Genomic DNA, 19,701 nt, shown 5'->3' on the forward strand with positions numbered 1-19,701 from the left:
AGCATGGAGTCCAACCGGAGCAAAGCAAGCGAGCAGCCGAGCTCTTGCAGGCGCCGTCCTGCGAGAGGAACCTGCTGCCATCCGCCTCTGCACCCCGCCACTAGCCACATGCAAGATGCTAATTAAAGGGAGACAGCGCAGGGCTGTGGCTTGGAAGCCAGCACCTCACCCGGGAAGGTCTGGGGCTGAAAAAGGCCGACATGGCCCCTGCAGAGAGGAGCTTTGAGCAGCGACGGGCCCCGACCTCTACCCGCAAGTTACAGAGTCACAGCACCGCGCTACTACAACTCCCGTCAGCCCCCTCTCCCGCGTATAACGCATGCGCCATCCTGTTCCCGGCGTGCCCGCGGCCCCGAGGCTTTTCGGGCTTTGTAGTTTTCAGTCGCCGATAAGGCCCTTGCCAATCTCCCTGCCGGGGACTCCATTTCCCGTGGGCCTGTGGGAGGCGCATGCGTCGTGCGGGCAGCGGGGCGAGGTGGAAGGGGGGGGGACGCGGGGCAGCGCAGGTTCCTGTCTGCGCTGGCTGCGGCCTGGCTCTGAGAGGAGGGGCGGCCCCGGCCCCGGCGGCGCAGGACTATGGACCCGGCCGAGGCCGTGCTGCAGGAGAAGGCCCTCAAGTTCATGGTGAGAGGCCGTGGCGGTTGTTGGCGGCGGGGGTGGGCACCGGTGTGTGTGTGAGCGTGTGTATGTGTGTGTGTTTGGAGGGGCAGCCGGTGGAGGGGCGAGGGATGAGGAGGGACTGTGGGGGAGGGACGGGAAGGGGGCAGACGGGGCTGGGGGCGATGGGGATGGAGACCCTGGGGACGTGCTGGGCCGGGGGGCGCTGCGGGCAGCTCGTCCTGCGGGCGGGGGATGGCGGTGAGCAGGGCCCGAGGGGCACCGTGGGTTGCGGGGAGGGGGCTGCCTGCCCGGGAGGGCTGCGCGTCGGGAGCGGGGCCCCAGATCCGTGAAAAAATATCCCTGTGTTTGAGCAGGGGTAGGGGGTTGCAGGTGCCACCTGGGAGCGGGAGAAGTTGAACTCGAGTGAGGCAGGAGGTGGCAGAGAGGCCCAGAGGCACCAGGAGGGGTTGTGTACGTAATTCTTGGGTTTCTCTCGTTATTCACCGTAGACTACCCTTCTGTATTGCACACCATCTCTCAGCAGTTTGATTTTCTTTTTCCTGCCATTCTGCTATGAGAGCAGCAAATATTGACGCTTAAATCGTCTTAACTGCTGTTAAAGCAGCATCTCATTGATAGTGACTGTGAAGAGCACTTACATTGTTTAGGTTTGCAAGTTGGCCTTTGGCATGGAAAACAACCTTGAAGGTACTTGCGTCCAAGATGCTCTTCAAATATGGCGAGTTTACTTAGATTTTAGGCATGGTACACTTAAAGTGTAGTTTAATTCTCTTCCTTTGTTGATATATCCAAATGTTTTAGCTGGAAACATAAGATTTAGAAATGAAAACAGACTGGTGCCAGCTGACAGTGTAAATTTCAGTTGACCCAGAATATTTTTACTTAAGAACTAACAGTCTAAAGGACTGGCAACAGTTGCTCAAAGTTTGTTTCAGATTAGTGCTTCCAGTAGTACAGAGTTAAATCTAAACTCATGAAGAAGAAGCAATTCTACTAAAGCTTCAGAACATATGCTCAAAATTAAATTGAGGATACATTAGTTGGAAATTTTAATTTTTGTTTTAACTTCAAAACACTTGCTTGGTTTCTGTTTTTTTAATCTTGTAGAACTTGTTTCTCTTGAGACTTTTTGTCCCTTTTGCTCATAGTCTTCAGGTTTGTCAGATTTATAGTCCCTGCTCAATGAAGTGAGAAAATGCTATGGATACCTAAATAGGCAAGGTAGCAATTAGTAATAATAAACTACCCTCTTTAGTGTATGATTGGATGAAGGAGTGTCCCAGATCCTGTTGCACTTGTGTTTGACCAAGCTTGGTAATTACAACCTGTCTCTAGATAGTGAGTTTCATATCCTGAGAAGTTTCTGCTGAAACTTTTTTTGTCTTCTGCCAGAGAAATAGTACTGTGAACATGCTATCCTGACTCCTCATACGCTGCTTTTTTCACCTCCCCGTACTAAGATTCCCATCCAAGGGCTTAGTCCAGATGTTTGAGATTTTCAACGAGATTGGGCCTGGGACCTGAGGGAATCTCTGTCCATCCTGCAGCTGGCTGTGTGCCACTTGAACAATAAGCTCCCCATCACCAGGGAGAGACCTGAGCATGAGAGAGCTGCTCTTACAGGAGATGTGTCTGTTGAGAGCACCCCATAAATGGAGGAATTATCAAGATCAGTCTATGCTGAGAGCTAAAAGCTAATCCCCAGTGTTTTATTAAAATGCCTCTTGTATGCAAAATACATGCAAGGAGTGCAGTAAAAGATGTGGCTTCTCTCTGTCTCTTCTGAACTTTTTAGGGTATTTTTGCATACAGGTTTAGAGGAGAGCAAGAAAAGCATTTGTTTAACACATCTCAGGATTTTGCTTTAGCACATATCTATCCAAAGCATGACTCTTGAATTAGGAAGTGAAGTTTTAGTCAGACTTGGTGGGGTCTTTTGGTGTTTGTGGAGATGTGGAATTAGGGATGTTGTTTTGATAGCTGAGATGTCAATTGCAAGTATCAGTTTGGCCCCCCTACAGGGGTTTTGTTTCTGCCTTTTAGCACTCAGAAAGTGCTTAGGTACTTTAGTAAGGGCCTTGATATGATTGTCTACACAGAGGTAGTAGGTCAGCTGATGCATCCTCTCCACTAATGCTGAATCATTCACAATGTATTATCTTGTTCATCCAAGTGTGTGATACACTTCGTGTACATCATCCTTAATAGGTGGCTTGCAGTTTGGGCTGAGATGGGCTTTGCTATTAATTATTGATTTTCTCTGAGAGTTTCCCAAGTGCCATCATAGGTAAATACTCAAATATCTTTTGGAAGTTTGTCTCTCTAGATTTTGGTAGTTTTGGTTTTGATATGGATTTGTGGTAGGTTTCAGTTCATGTTGAAAAACGACCCAATAGGTGGTAGTGTTTTTGTGCTTCTCTAGGAAAAAATACCCTTTCCACTTAAAAGTGTCAGTACCTAATTTTCAGCATAGATTTTAAGCTGTTTTCTTGAGTTACAGGTATTGGGCAAGATGGACGTGGTGATTTTTTTTTTTTTTTCATGTTAATGATTACCTCCAGTAGAAAAATGTAATTTGAAGACTTCATCCAACACTAATATTATGAATGAAATTGCCTTGCTTGAAAGTATCTATTTTTGATGCTTTGAAAGGCAAACTGGACTATTTTTTTCCTATTTTTTTCCATGTGCTTTGCCTGTAATTTTTTGATGGAAGTAAAAGAAGACAGCCTTCATACTGGCTGGTATTGGCTTGATTACTTGCCAGTGAAAAAATATTATATTTAGCAAGTATCTGGTACCAGTTTCCTAATTATCCATGGTCGGCTACAATATGTATAATCTAATACTTTAAGTAATTTATTTAACTTCAATTGCCTTCCCATTATACTCTACGTTTTAAGAAAGCATAGTTTATTTCTGATATTAAATTGCTGTGTATGAGCATTATGCAATACTAAACAACTGGAAGACTGGTTTTGTTGGTGGATTAGTGTATTCTACATCTCATCTTTCAGAGGTTTTTTTTTTAATCTTATTTTTTAATTTTTTAAATGAAAGCCAGTTCAGATTTAAAATATGATCGTGTAAATGGCAGCCTGGTGTTCTGTAGCTATGCCAAGGATTTTACCAGAAAGGAACCTACAATACCACAGATAAAACTGTGAGTAAGAATGATGCTCAGGCTAGAAAGAGAGATGAATGTACCCATTAGCTTAGAAAGAACCACACAAAAACCCACCCAGAAACTCTTGCTTTACAGAGCTCTCTTCAAGAATGTGGGATTTCTGTTGTCATAACCATTTACAAAAGTACTGGAAATGAGGTGCTCAATAAGTAAACTTCCATATTTGAGTAAAGTGTTTAAAACTGTAGATACAGTATTTAAAGTAAGAGTGCAATAGGCTCAACTGAGACTTTGATTAAATGTCATATAAAGTAAACTACATATGCCTGTATAGAATAGTAGATATTTTTTCAAAGTAGCTTCAAATGGTTCTGTTAAGTGTATGAATGTTCTGATGATTATCTTTTTAATTAAAATGAGAAATCTTTGTTTAAAGTGGCATTCTTTTTTACGGCCTGTTACAGTCTCTGTAACAATCATTTCTTAAGTCGGAACGTTTTTAATTCCAGGAATCCATTTATATAAAACTATGTTTAGACTTAATTAAGAAATGGTTCTTACAAAGCTTGTAAATAGCCAGGAAAAAAGGGACAGAAAATAAAACTGACATTCACGCTTAACAGAATGATTGTTACAAGGTATGTAATATGCTATAAAAATACAATAAAGCCCTTTTTATAAGAGTTCATATTTTTTGTTCCTCATTTTGAAAGGTATTTAAAAAAAATATCAAAGCTCTATGAAGTAACATCTGTTTTCTTGAATGGACTAGTAACAACTTCAGTTGTGTTTAATTGGCAGTGCTTGGAGCTGTACCTGACCAGCTTGGGATCCTATTCAGGATGCTTTGGGAGGCAGTAGCTTGATATTTAATGAAGTTTCACTTTCTCAGTATTTCTGAGTGAATTAATTTGACAAGAGTTAATTTAATTTTCTGGCTTGTGAATAGGAAGATGTTTATACTAGTGTTCTTCATGAGTGTCTTGTTTTCCATTTCACCCCCAAGTTACAATTTTCCCTTTCTTCCCTGGTAATGTGATTCTAGGAGGTTCTGATGGCTGCCCTGTCTCACAGAAGAACCAAAACTTTTTGGTTGTCTTATAAGATGTATTTGCATTGTGGGGTTTGTTTTTTTTAAATGAGACTGGAGTTCCTTGATTTTATAGTCTATAGAGCTTCTACATAACTGAAGGGTTATAGATTCAGAATCCTTTTTTTTTTTTTTTTTCCCTTTTCCTTCTCTGTATTTACATGTGTTTATACAAGGAACAGATGGACAAAAGCTTACTCTTTAAAGAGGTGCCATTTACACTGAATCTGTATGATTTATGGGGTCAGGAGGACGGGGAGTTTGAAGACCTAGGACTTTTTAGCTATTATTATAAAACTGCGCTTTGAAAACCTTAAGGTCTTCCCAGTAATGTAGTTGTGTCATGGTCATTGTGGCAGGCAATCCAGGGTATCCAAAGCAAGGTAAGAAGCCATTAAAATAATTTTGTAAACCAACTGAGATAGCAGTGAGTTGCCTCCTAAATGTGGGTTTGCAAATCCTGCTTAAATATTAAATATATACTTAGTAATTTTTCCAATAGAACTGAAACAGCATCTTCTTAGTTTGAGGATATGTTGGGGGTAGTATATCATAAAGAAGCTTGATTTATTTTCTTCTACACCAATACGTAAGAATGGAAGTAGGTGTGGTGTAGGTTTTTCTGCACTTGATGTAGGCCTTTGGTTCTTTAGTAACTTCACCCTTGCTTCTCTGGTAATGTTTCATTTCAGCCCCTTTGCTCCATTAAATGTATGCAATTAGAAAAGCGAATGGCAAATTTGCTGTCGCATCACTGAAGTATTTAGTTTCATAGACTTAAAAAGGAGAATTTGTTGCACCATGCTCTCAGTGCTATAATATATACCATAAACATCAGAGAGAATAGGCTGACCTTAATATTTGCTTCCCAGACTAAATCGCCGCCTTGCAGCAGTTATTTCCCACTGAATAAAAAGTTTAATTTCACGCCCTGATTAGTGCTAGTATGTGCAGGTGGATATTTATTTTATGCAGCTAAACTAATCTGCCTTGGCAAATTATTTGCCAGTCAGCAGAGCTATAATTCCTCATGAGTATTTTGGTACTAAATTATCATTAGTAAGATAAAGGAGACTGTTCTAACCACAAAGTTTGGATAGGCAGAGTTTCCTGAATAAACCTTGGAAGATACAAGACGTGCACAGTGGCCTCAATATTCTGTCGCGATTTGTGATACAGAAAGAGGTATTGAAGATTTCAATGGAAGAAAATAAAGTTATTCCATAGCTGTGTATTATCTAAGGTGGGAATGTGCAGTTTCTGGAGGGTGCACGTGGAGGAGGTGCCTAATGAAGAAGAAACAAAGTGGTGATCTTTGGAGGATTTCTAGTGGCCAACCAGGCTCTGCTCTCTGGACAATGAATGGATGGAAATACAGTTACATTGGTTTTTATTTTTGGTGTTGGCAGCTACTGAGGTAGGGTAAAGAATAACTAGAGACTAGAAGTTTAAATGGCAAAGGAAACGCTATGGTCTTGTCTCATTTAAAATTCACTCTCTAAAAACATTTGGAGTGGGGATCAAGTGGTGTTTCCTTACGTACAGATGCTGTCTAGATGTGCTTGTCAAGTGGATGTGTTTATCCACTGCAGTGCTTTCTTTGGATTTTACATGCTGTTAGTTTGCGTCATATAACTTGTTAATGAAAAGTATTTATTTTCTTTGGCAAGGAACTTAATCTGTATCTGGAAATTATGAATTTTCATTAAGAATTGAGTGAAGGGATTCCACTCACTCTCATCTGTATAGGTGCTTTTCTTGTCGTATTAATTTTCTCAGTGTCCACTGCAGCAGTGCTTAGTGTACAATGATGCGTAAGACCAGCAAAACCTGCAAGCCAAGCAACTTGATTTTGTTGTATAAAAGTTTTCATGCTAATGTAAACAACGCAGATGGAAAAAGGTGTTTTCTTACTTTCTTGTCTGCTTACATTGTGTCACCTCTAACTTCTGTGTGCTTTGAAATTTGTGTAATATTTAGCTATTATGAGTGAGAAACTTAACTAGTGTTTCTAGTACTCTATTTTCTTCAGTCTTCCTTGTTTTATCCTTCCCACAATTCAAGGGATGCTCAACAAGGTATATTATTTATATATTTTAAGTGATTTTGTACAGAAGGGCTGAATGCAGTGTGTGTTTAGCTGTGGAAACTGAAAATGACTTGTAGCAACCAGAGTACAGTAACTGCAGCTAAATAGTTAAGTGCTCTAAATACAATTAATAAGCAATCAAATACGATTTTTTTTTTACAGGATACTTATTAGAGCTGAGAAAAACTACTTGATCTTTAAGAAACTTGAAAATAAACATCCTGAGAGTTGCATTAAATATATCTGTGCTTATTAAACACAATAGTTTCTAATATCTCTTTCTGAGGTCTTAAGGAGGTCTGATGTTGGACTAATACTGCTTCTGCTTTTCAGGAAGAGAAAGCTGAAGTTTAGAAATTTGCCTGGGGTCACGGACCAGAGGAATTTGTGTAGGGTCATATGGTGCATCAATGATAAAAGACAGAAGAGGAAGAAAACAGTACTATTATCTATCTTAGTGCTTCTGACCATGTTTTGGTTAATTTTACAATTGGCTAGCCACCTGTTAAGATAACACATTTTATCATTAAACAAAATTAATTTAAAAAATGGCTTGAAACTGTCTGGTTTTAATGGGATCTGAATATTCTTAGTTTTAATCTGCCTCATGAGGCTTGTCTTTCTTCTGGGAAGTACATTGTTACATCATTAAAATATCATCCCCTACTGAGAGAGAAATCGGTCCCATTCACTAAATGGCAGTGCTGAAACAATGACAAGTATTTCTAAAAACTTCATTAAAATTCATTTTTTTTCTTTCATCTGCAAGTTCCGTAGTTCCATTAACCAATGGGTGCTCAGCCTGCTTGCAGCTGCTGTGTGCACAGCCAAATTTTTAGTTGTTATGGCAGAAGGTTTGAGAAGAGGCAATGAAGACTTTCAGTTTTAAATTATTTCCCTTTTCCGCAGTGATTTTGCTTGGAAACAAATGACTGGTTGTAATTTTGTGCTCTCTAGCTGCTTCTAGTCCTCCTCTGTACTAAAAACTGAGAAACATTTTTTATTTTGTCGATTTATTTTATTTTATCGATTTATTTTCCCTCCCCCCACTGCTGAAACAGGGTCTGTGCGTTCATCTAGATAGCAGCAGGAAGGAGAGAATGAGGAAAAATTGGAAGGCTCAGCAAGGGGTCTTTCCAGTCATCTTAAGGGAAAGATGGAAGTGCTTATAGTCAGCAGCAGGAGTCATGCAACCTCTTGGCAGAATCCACTGGAATAACCAGTTCGGACTGGCAGAAGCAAAGTAGTCTTAATCCTGGTTTAATTTCCTTCATTCTGTGCTAAGACATGGAAATGTTACAGGGACATACAATGAAGGAATGAAAAAGTTCTTAAGTACAGTTATATATTAGTTAGCAGAACAGTAGTAAGTCTACTCTTTACTGTAGTCTAAATGGCCTATCCTCAGAAGCACCTGGAGTAAAACAGATCAGAAGAAGGTTGTAGAAAGGTTTTTTGGGAGATACCAGCCAATGTAGAACTCTGATGTGGTTTTTACATCACCTGGCTGTGTGCCTTCCTGTGGATTCTCTCAGGTAGTTTGTAGGAATTATGTCTCTTGATGTTTCTAACTAGGGACATAGTTATTCTTACAGATTGTGATTTTTAAATTTTTTTTTTCCCAAATACAAGAGGGTGGATTAAATGCTCAGGAGAATGGTAATGGCTGTCTCTTCTTGAGTACAAAGCAGGGCTAGGTTAAATTCTGTCTAGAAAGGAAAATCCTTGTTTCCAGGCTTGCCCATATAGGAACCAAAACAGTCTCTATTTGTTTCAGAGAAAAATGGTCTAGCATGAAAGTTTGTCATATACTCTTCCTCTCTACTTACATTGCTTGCAATTTATTTTCAGAGCAATGCAGAATGGAGCAGTGTTTATGTGGGAGTTGCTTCTAGTTTATGGATAGTTGGCCTCAAATTCTGTTAGGAAGCTGCTGGCGATTCTCCAAGGGGGTTGTTCATCGGGTTTGCTCAATGCCCTTCCTTCTTAAATGCCAAAACTCTCAATGGGCTTGTGAAATGCAGCCAGCTGTCATTCATCTCCTGCAAATTAGAACAATGGGAAGTGGGCGCACTCACAAGAAACGATGGATCAATCTTTTTTTAGAAGATGGGTCTTGGAAGCATCTCAAAAGTTTTCTGAAGAATTCCAGTCAATGTTAATACCCTCTTCAAGTCTGTCAGAAGGTGCTTTCCTTTGCCAATAGGTTTGAAGGAACAAAAATCTACATTGCCTGTTAATATTATTTTTTAACTTTTTTCTTTTTTCTCTTTTTGACTGGGATGTCTCCAGTCAAGTGTGTTGCTCTTGTACTTTGTCACTGCTGGTTTTTATAAACGAGCATAAATGTCCCGTAAGTTTTCTACAGACAAGAAGATATTCCTTTATATCCATATCTCACTGGTCTTAAAATAAGACTTCACGTAGAGGCAAAGCAGTGAAGAGCCCATCAGTGAGAGGAACATCTCCATATAGGGTTGGAACAGATCTTGTGTTCAAGTCCAGTATTTTCAGTCTCTGATCCCTTTTGCAGGCTACTCAAGGCAGTTCTTGAGAGTAGAATTGTCTTTGCTGTTCCATTGTAGAGCTCTTCCAAATTTGACTACTTTGAAGGCTAGAATCCTTGTTCTTATTTTCCAGCTTAACTTCATTCATTGTTAATTTACTCTTATTTGTTTACTACCAATGCCAATATTGTCCTTGATTTTAAACAGCTCTTCTTACTCCCCTGTGTTCATCTGAATGTATTTGTGAGGAACATGCGTTTTCTTCTTTGAGCTAGATCTGGTCAAGCTACACAAACTGCTTTTTTTTTTTTTTTTTTTTTTTTTTTTTCTCATTTGAGTCCTATTTCCTGTAAGTCTTGGTTATCTTAGAAGGCCTTATTAGACAACTGCAGAATTTGATTAATCTATCTGGAATATGAGTGACCAGAGCTATACAGAATATTCCAGGAAAAGTTTTATTTGTTTCTTGTACAAAAACAAGTGTTCCTAATTTCTCTCTCCTAGGAAGTTTTCACTTTATACAAAGTCCTATAGTAGTATTTCCCATCTTCATGGCAGTATCTTGCTGGTGAACCATCATTATCTAATGAGTAACATATCTTCTCCCCTTCTTAGTTACCAAGGCCCTAGTTAATAAGGGAAATAACGTTAGTTTTTCATTTGTGTACATCTTGTGTTGGTTCTGTTTCCCAGGTTTTCAAGATGCTATGTTCTATGCATTTTTATGCTGTCTCTTAACTTTGTCTTCAGCCAATTTCATTATCACATTGGTAGTTACTGGGTTATTTAGCCATTAGTGACAATATTTTAATATTAATTTCAAGATTAATAATAAATTTCAACCAAGATCCATCTCTGTGTAGCTTGGTGGTTCTCTTTTGAAAATAGCCTTTGATCCTCTACCCTTTTTAGATTCTTAACCTCCTTACAACTCTGGTAGTAATCCTAATCCTCTCCATTTTAACTAGTAACTTCCTACATGTCATCTATCAAATGCTTAACTACTTCTAATTTGTCTGGACTTCAGTGATCTTCTTAAAGAAGAAGATTGGGTTAGTCTAGCACTAATTCTGATTTGTTCTAAATTGGGAATAGATTTACTTAGACCTCCCATGGTGACTGTTTCATTTTGGCAATAGTTACCAGTACTCAGTCTCAGCAGATTTCCTTTCTTGGGAGATGTGATTTACTGTTTGTCTGTGTTTCAGTTTCTGTTTGTTTTATTTTGTTTTTTTCTTTTTATAGATTGTCCAGTCATCTTGGGAATATTTTAGTCTCATTATGGTTAGTCTTCTTACAGGTACTTGTTCTGCAGGAGAGTGATGCCAGAGGCTGCCCATTAGGTGTCTTCAGCTGCTTCTGTTGTCCCTACTTTGTCCTTGTGTTGCAGTCCTCTGAGACAGCAGGATTCTCTGGTACTTGTTTAAAGGAGGAGCTTCCTGTTGTTAAGCCAAGCAAAGCAGCATTTGCATCTTGTGTCAGTCTCAAAGACTTGAGAGCTGAACTCAACAGCTTTTAGTACAGGGCTTTTAGATCAGGAAAAGAAATTTAGTATATCTTGGTAAGCACTTGAAGCAGCTGGTTCTGGATTCCAAGTTACTTATGATGGGTGTATAGGTCTCTCATTGTAATTGCAGCACAGGGATAGAATGGCCATTTCTGCAAAAAGGAAGGTTTTTTTGTTACTTCATTGAACAGGAAAATATTTGGCTTGAGTGCTGAAGTCTGCTCAGAAGTGGAAAGCTCACTAAACAGAAGATGTAGTTGAGTGTTGTTGACTGCTCTTGAATGCACTTATATTTTTTTTAGGAAAAAACAGATATTCCACTTAAAAATTTGTCTGCTTAATGTGAGAACTGTAGATTTACATCCAGGATAGCTTGCACAGACCTGTAACACATCTCTTCTGTGTGCTTTTCTGTATGCTACATAAAATTCAGCAGATAAGAAGGTGAAAGTTAGCACTGTAGCACTGTAGAAAAGTAGCACTTTTGCTGACTATGGAGATCAAGGTTTTTCAGACTTCTTAATTGTGTTCACCTCATCAGTATTTTTTTTTCTCCAGTACAGAATTTTCTGTTCCTGATGCTGTGAGTCTTAGTAAAAAACTAGAATCCAAGGAGAGCTTTCTGATTTTTCTGTGGACTTAGGAAAAAGAGATAAGATGCTTAAGGCATCAACTTTATTTTATTGGCATCTAGACAGTTTTGCTTTATACATAATGCTTGCTCTGTGAATGCCTCTGTTTTTGTTGGATACTTAACCTCGTGCAAGCTCTGACAGTAGTATGAAAATGGTAGCTTCTCATTTCTTCACCACAGATCTTGCAGTCTTGAAGGAAACTGATTATAAGAATTGAATTTCAGGCTTAAAATGTCAAGTAGTTCTGATATCAATCATGTTTGTACTTGTGGGCACGAAGAGAATTTTATGCTGCCATAGTAAGCATCTTCACAGCTCTTCCTATTACTTTTTTCCTAAGAGATTAATGGAGTGCCATCAATGATCTCCATTTGCTTTTGAATACTGTAGTGTAGTATTCTTGTGAGGCCTCAAGAGGGTATCTGGGTGTTTCATGCTACACAAGTAGTTTTCCTGGTAGCTGCTGCTCTTGCAGGGTGTAAAAACTTGTGTCTATTTATCTGTCAGGGAATATAAATAGCCATTATCCAGGGTGAATTGTTTTTGAGCAGATCTTGGTCAGTATATTCTAAACAGCTTCACTAGAGAACCACAGTAGCCATGTTCACCAAGTGCAGTGAATTCATTTGGTTTCCAGGCAGGCAGAACCTATTGTTGTAGAGTGCTGTGTCCTTCTGAAGGAGTTTGTATCAGACTGTGAGACCTGACAGTCAACTGGCTCAGTGTTCATTTCTCCTCCAGAATCTCATAAAGGGTACACTTAAATATTGGCGGCTGATGGTTTCAGAATCAAAGAGTGTGTAGCAGGGATTCAGTTTATTGCTGTAATGCATACAAACTCGTTAACATATTCTAGGCCACAGGGGATATTTTCCTTTGCTATGGAAGCCATGTCAACTGGACAGTCTTCACTTCAACTGGCCATGCCCTCCCATGTCAGTGACTGACAGATCTAATTCTGCCTTTGTAGCCAAGAGCCTATCAGTTAATGTAGTCATGAATATTGTTACTCAGAGGCAACCTTTGGAGTATTAAAATGCATTACTCCTGTTCTTCACTTGATATTTATCAAACAAGGTGCTGTATCTTGTTATATCATTGAATGAAATGTTATAATCAAATACTGCATGTAGATCATAATTTAAAAGGAATGAAAATACGAGTAGTTTCACAGTTGCTTTGCAGTCACACAGGGAGGTGGGTTTAGCTTGCCTGTTTAAATTGTATGGGCTGGAAACCCAGAGTGAATGTCCTCTCTGAGGGAAAAGGAAGCATTGTGGGTTATGTGTTCAGATCCATAATGTCCTTAGTACATATATGTTTCGTACAGGTTTCACTTTTTTCCCCTCCCATTTCTTCTTACATGGAAGCAGATGAAATGGAGAAGCAGCAGTAGTGCCTTACAAATACCATAGCAGGTTTCCTTTTATAATTATCACTCTTGACATATTTATCCTTTCCTATGGAAGTGAAGATGCAGATACTTAAGAACCCTTCTTGCACAAAAAAGCCCAATTTCCGCTCAGTACTTAATTAGCACTTGTTCATGACACGGCATCTGATTTGATTTTCAAAACAAATTGCACAGTAAAGAGGCTGATATTTAAACTGTATAGTAACCACAGCTCCAGCTGTGACTCAAATATTGTAAGCCTTCAGGGGTTGTGTTTAGGCTTAGAAAATAGGAACTCAGGCCTGTAATTAAATGTCCTCTAAAAATCAGCCTTTGTAGGGAAGGAAAGAGAGTACCACTGAATTTTAAATTACGGACTTGTTCTCAGAAGTCATTCTGTTGTTCTGGGCCTTACTAGGGACTGCAGAAATCAAATGGATTAAAAATGAAACAGTAGATTACTAAAGGAAAAAAGTCAGGGGTTGCAGGAAAAAAAGAAAGCTAATCCACCTCACGAGTTTATAAACAATTGCAATATATATCATAATATAATTTAATATATGGGTAATATATAAATGATAAGTTCTGTAGCCACCAAAAAGGTTAAAGAGAAAGTCAGCATTTCATACAGGGTAAAATTGCATTTCAGAACTGTGAATGAGTTGCTGATGATTATGGAGTAAGCTGTCTGTGGTGATGGAAGACTCATTTTTAAAACAAATTCCCAATAATAAACATGAATGTCTTGGAATGGAAAGTTGTCAGGGTTGTATCACATATTAGTCTCCTAGATAAAAATTTGAAATATTCTCAGAATGGTATAATAAAAGTTAATAGTTATGGTGCTATCAGAGTTACTTTTTCATGTGGCTGCTGTAAGAGGGAAAACTGACTACTAGTAGTCTGACTACTAGTTGAGGAAAATGCTGGAGCAGATGCTATGAGAAAATATTATGCTTATGAATGATGCTGAACTGTGAGCATAAATGCTGTGTGCTCATGAAAATACAAAGTTGAGTAGATCTTGCTGGACAGTTAATTGTATTGTTGATAGAATTGCCTTGAATGGATCATACTAATGGAAAATTTTACTGATGATTGGTAAAATAGTAGAACAAAGCAGTTGCTGTGTGCCAGATCTTTTAAAGGCTGGGAGAAGAAGAGCAATATTATCTTTTTGCTTTACCAAGCATGTATGAGATCCTCTTCATAATTTTGTGGTTGCATGTCTCCTGTCATTTGGACACCGAAATTTGGAAAGTTGATATACTTATTTAATTTCTTATCTTTACTGAAGAAGACATTCCTGGGCATCATTCACAATGAACCACAGAAAGGTGGGAGAAATCATTCACAATGAACCACAGAAAGCTAGGAGAGCCACAAAAATTTAAAATACAGGAGATTGGTTGTAAAGGTCTGGACCATAGTGAGTATGTTTGCCTTAAATGTTTGTAAGTGAAAGCTCCAGAGGCTTAAGTTCAATTACACTTTTCTATCAGTGCTGATGTTTTATATGAATGGGGACTCACTTGTGGAAATATCCTGTTTTAATGGTATAAGCAGCAGCATGAGGGTAATGACATATCTTCTACACATAAAATGTGCTGCTCCTCTGTACAATTTTCTCCTTAGATGAGAGTAGTCTTATCAGCTGTTGAGGAGAGCTACTTCACTGAGGGCATTTTGTAAGTGTGGTACTGAGGAGCTGGTGACAGGTCTTAGTTTCTTATTTGTATATTTGACTTGTAAACATTGAAAAAGAAATTGAGTTTACAGTAGCTGCTAATCTGCTGTGGGTCTTGAATACTTTTATTGCTAATAATAAAGGAACTTTGTTCTGAATTTGCGAAGACCTGGTGCAGGCTAGAGCTGTCAAAACAGAAATAGTGTTATCTTTGATATTGGAAACACTTCTGCATGAGTAATCCTGTTGATGGCATTAGACCTATTAGTACACTTACATATTTGCAGGACCAGGGTCTTCAAATTAAATGTTTTAAATCAGTGTCTTGAATCAATTACTCAAACTACACTGGACTGATAGACTTTACAAATGTTAAGCTGCCTGCTGGTCCCAGGAGAAAGCTTCACTGTTATCCTTTAATTTGTAGGTTAGGTGACAGAAGCAAAAAGAAATAAAGTAATTTTCTTAGATTTGTTCTGTGAAGCTGGGCAGATCCAGCTGGTATTCAGGCCTCTTCACTCCTGACACTGATTTCAAAAGATCATAATTTCTGCTTTTTTATGAAACTTTTTTTTTTTTTTCCCCCCTCCTTGGTAAATACGCTGTGCTCTGCTACTTTGAAAAAGCAGCTGAAGCAGTTGAGCCAGAAATAAAATGTGGGTTTCTGTATTGTTCATGCTAGATACGTAGCACTTCATATAGTTTCTTCCATTTTCAAAGCAAGGAAAAATGTCAGCAGTTCCTCTCAGCAAACCTGTGAGGTGGGTTAAATGAGTGTTGTCCTCATTTTACAGTAGTAGGGAGACTAACCACCCATGAAGTAAGTGCTGAAGTAAGGGTTAGGTCTCAGAGCATGGTGCTTCTAGCTGTGTGAGGAGGGCCCTAAAATGTCGTTTGTTAATGTGTTGAGCATTTCAAGTCCAAACTCAGCAGGTGAATGCAGTAACTGGGTATAGCTGAATTTAATTAATCAACACAATGGTGGTTATTAAAATGAATGTTTAACTTGGATTACTCGCTAGGACACCAGAACATAATCTTGCTGCTGCTTTGAATCATTTTGGAGGTTTTCAATTCAAACTGGAGAGAGGCAAAAATAACTACTGTTCAAAGTATATTGTAAAATCCTGTGTGTGTACTTCTCCTTAGAGGCAAGATTTTAGTCTGTTCTGGTTCTTTTAGTTTCAAGTTCCAAGGCTGGACTGCATTCCCACCGTAGCTGTGAAGCTTCAGCATTCGGTGGTGACACATTTTTCTGCTCCAACTATTTGTATTTTTTAGTGTTACAAGTACCAAGGTGGACACAGTTCGTAGAAACTGAATACTGTGAGCAGTCTGAAAATGAGGAAGATGTTTCAGCCTCCCAGAAGGAGTGGTAGGGGCACACATCTGCTGTTTCAGAGGGAAACTGCAGTGAATCAAAGGGATTGTGAAGTAGTTTCTAGGAGTAAGAAAGGTCTCTGGACTTGGTGTATCCTGATGTCCTGTCTGGTCCTGTTGCTTTTTTTTGTGGGGCAGTGAAAGAGTTAAATCCACTTGGTTTGTTAGAAAATATTTGAACTGCAAGTTAGTATCATGACAGGGAGCATTTAATTTTTGTTGCATTTTTATATCAAGCTGTAAGTTATATGTGTTCTGTGCTTCCAGAACAATTAGATGTCTTGCCTTTTCCTCAATTCAGTAAAGCATGAAAACAGTAAGTGGGGAGGAAATTGTATTTGTCTATCTGTTTGAGGCATAATTTATGGCTGTGAGTATAGTCTCCTGTTCCCCCTGTATTAAGGCTGTGCCTCTTCAGGGATTTTCCTTAATCTTTTCATGTTGTGCAGTGTCTGGTCTGAGTGTATGATGACTGTGAAAGCATTCTCATAGCTCGACTGCTGCTGTTTTGACACCATATTAAGCTTTATGTAGTGGCAAAAGCATTAATGACCATAAGTCTCTGCTACAGCACCCACACAGAGTCTATGTTTATACACACACATTTGTGGAAATTTTAAAGTAATATCTGTGTATGCTGAGCTGAAATGTAAAATGGTGGAAACTGTAAAAAATGATGGTGGCTTTATTAGAAAAGTTTCTTAAAGTAGCTGATAACAGGAGTAAATGATAACTAATCTGGGGGCTAAACCTTCATACATGGCTTAAAAAAAATATGCATTGTTTAAAATGCTCCAGAATTTAGACTTAGGTTAGTTAGGTCCCAGTGTAAAAGGAGGTCTCTCTTTATGTCTATTCTCTCCTAGCCCCGAATACACATGCCAAAAGATGGATTCCAACTTATATCTTCTGGATACCAAGCATGGCTAAAGCAGGTTGGACTGTATTATTGTTATTCATCTCATGTGAGGGACCGTGTTGGACACCTGTGCTTGTCTCATTAGTGAAGTACATAAATGAGGGTGTAATGAAGTTACAGTGCCATGTTAGCTGATACCCCTCATAGCCATTATCGTTTTGTGTCTCTGCATGCTGTGTTTGTATAACATTTTCTCACCAGTCTTATGAATGTGCACTTCCTGTAAATAAAAGTTCAAAATGCAGTCACCTGAAAGTGAAAAGGGCTAGCGTGTGAAAAGAAATGTGCAACAACAGCTCAAATTGCAGAATTAAAATGGGCCTTGAAACACAAAGCTGCATGGTGGTGCTGCTGGTAATAATGGGGAGGCCACTGGGTTAAAACTCAAGAGAATTGCATCTAGCGTCTAATTCAGATCTGCCTGGGTGAAACAAGTATGGACACTTACTCACATCACATAACAATTGTGCAGTTTGACACAGTCTGACACTGTGGGGACTCCCCACTTGGAAGTGGCCTAATGCTATATTACTGTGGCTGTTATTAAAGGCCAGGCTTTAGATGTCTCAGCAGTCTGCCTCTAGCAATTGCTGTCAGCTTTTCACTTTTGTGAGTGAAAAATCCCCCTTCAGAGAAAAATAGGTTAATTTACAAATTGCCTGTACAAATCTCTTCTCTTGTGAAGATACACGTATGATGAATCTTGTGTCCTTCAAAATACATGGCTTGAAGTTGCTGTTTTTGTAGAAAGCCAGGATGATTGTGTTGTTATGGCAACAAAAACTGGAAAAATGAAAACAGCAGAGATAAGCTGCATCCTGTTGTCGTGGCAACTGGAGTTGTGAAATGATGAAACATGGTGAAGGTATCTGTGGTGCTGTGAGCCCAACTGAAACAAAGAGCAAAGTCACATGTATGGAGTAGGAGAGAATTAAAAACTACAGCAGCAAAACTCCTTAAATCAAACACGAGTTTCATTGCAGTTGCTAACAGGTGGCTTTGAATCTCTCCATTCTTATCTCAGTATCTTATTAGTAGTAAGTAGTAACTTGTTTGTGCAATTTGCTTACTTGTGTCAAACTTACACTGGCTTCTGTGAAACTGAGAAGAGCTGAAACACCTGTAAGAAGAGGAGCCCTGAGTCCTGTATTTCATTTGCAAATCATTTCTTTGGTTGACTGATACGCTGCAAAGACGAAGCATGCTTTGGAGCTTCTGTCCAAGAGATCATTGCTCTTTCTCCAAGTCCACAGTTGTGGAGGTCAGCTGGGACAGTAAAGATGATGTTTTCTTGATTTAAACTTTGCTGAGCTAGAGGCAAGGGATCTCAGAGGAATCTCAACTCTGTAATTATCTTCTCACAGAGATCAAGTTTGTTGACCTGTGGGGCATGGCATCAGTTTCTGTTTCTTATGTTGTAGGTTAGGAGAACAATAGAAAAAGAAATGTGTGACTGTTCTATTTTTCTGAGGCAAAGAAACCTACATCTGTTCTTGCTATGTGATAGTATCAGTGCTCTGATACAAGTGGGTTATTTGCTTTTTTGGCTGAAAAATACTGAAGGGGAAAAAACCTAAAATGCTCTGTTAGCGAATTTTCCAAGGAGACTTTCATGTTAGGCAACCTCAAATAATACATTTTAGAAAACATATTTTTCTGTGTCGATGCTTCCCTTTTGTTTTTTAGCTTAATTACTGGATATAAAATATTAAATCTTCTTATTCCTTCTTGATCCAAGGAAAAGTTACAAGCCTGAGCTTGCTTTCAGCAGATGCTGCTGTGGGAATACTGTTACTATTCCGGTTTCAGTGCTATGAGTTTGCCACAGGAAGTACATGGGTAAGGAAGTTGATGCAAAAGGTGGAAACATTTGATCAAAAGAAAAATCTCTTATGAGAAGCAGAGAAGTTAAATTTTTTTGATTTGTTGTAGGGTATATACCAAAGTTCCTACCTCTAGGATTCTTTAAAGTTTCATATTGGAAAGAAATCCACTTCTGTTGTTTTTGAAAAAACCAATCTACATATGCATCCAGATGGATTGGTGCTTGTATATCATGTTTATCCTCCTGATGAGTGCGTTTTTAACGGGATCCTTAACTTAATGATTTTATTTTTTTTTTTTAATCTCAGCCTGAGTATTGATCTGCTGCCTGGCTTATGCATAATGTGAGAAGTATCCCAGTAATGCATTGTATTAATGTGGGCTAAAAATGGTTTGCGTTACAGATGAGGTGGAGGAAGATGGAGTTCTGCAAGACTGGACACATTCTGTAGATATCCATAAAACTGACAATTTTATCTAAAAACAGTGCTTCACTGGATTTGCGTATTTTCAACCTACTTTAACTGGAGATAATAGTTGAACACTACCTGAGTGTGGGTCGCCCACACTGATGCCATTGCCCTCTGCCCTTTTGTGGCAGGATTTTATATTAAATGTTGCTGTGTTCCTATGTGGGCTAAAGGAAACACAATACCAGTGGCCAGAAATAAATGTTGCTTTAAGAGGAGCATTTTAAGTAACCTGCAAAGCTCTGTACTGCAGCTGTTTCCTGTGAATTTATCTTTTGCAAAAAGGCAAACGCCTGCAATTAATTCATTCAGCTTTGATCTTCATGTAAGCCCTTCTTCTAATGGCAGTGTTGTGCTGCTAGCAGTCTCTAGTGTCCCATCCCTAAATGTTGACCCACTAAAGACAAGCTGCAATTGACTTCTGAGGGGAGGAAGAAGGGAAATGTTTGTGT

General features: G+C 39.0%; 1 protein-coding gene across 6 annotated transcripts in view; it reads left to right on the top strand.

Moving 5' to 3' along the window:
- The first annotated feature begins 460 nt into the window (after nucleotides 1-460).
- The window catches only part of BTRC (beta-transducin repeat containing E3 ubiquitin protein ligase), a 122,273-nt gene continuing 103,032 nt past the window's right edge, over nucleotides 461-19,701 (top strand). For 3 of the 6 annotated variants that reach the window (XM_071748456.1, XM_071748458.1, XM_071748459.1), the window contains exons 1-2: nucleotides 461-624; nucleotides 16,903-16,971. In XM_071748456.1, the coding sequence (XP_071604557.1) occupies nucleotides 577-624; nucleotides 16,903-16,971 (117 nt within the window). In that variant the 5' untranslated portion in view covers nucleotides 461-576. The remainder of the gene's footprint in view (nucleotides 625-16,902; nucleotides 16,972-19,701) is intronic. The other 3 variants (XM_071748457.1, XM_071748460.1, XM_071748461.1) reach the window with 1 other exon arrangement.

The sequence above is a fragment of the Heliangelus exortis genome, chromosome 7, assembly GCF_036169615.1.
Source record: "Heliangelus exortis chromosome 7, bHelExo1.hap1, whole genome shotgun sequence".
NCBI lineage: Eukaryota > Metazoa > Chordata > Aves > Apodiformes > Trochilidae > Heliangelus > Heliangelus exortis.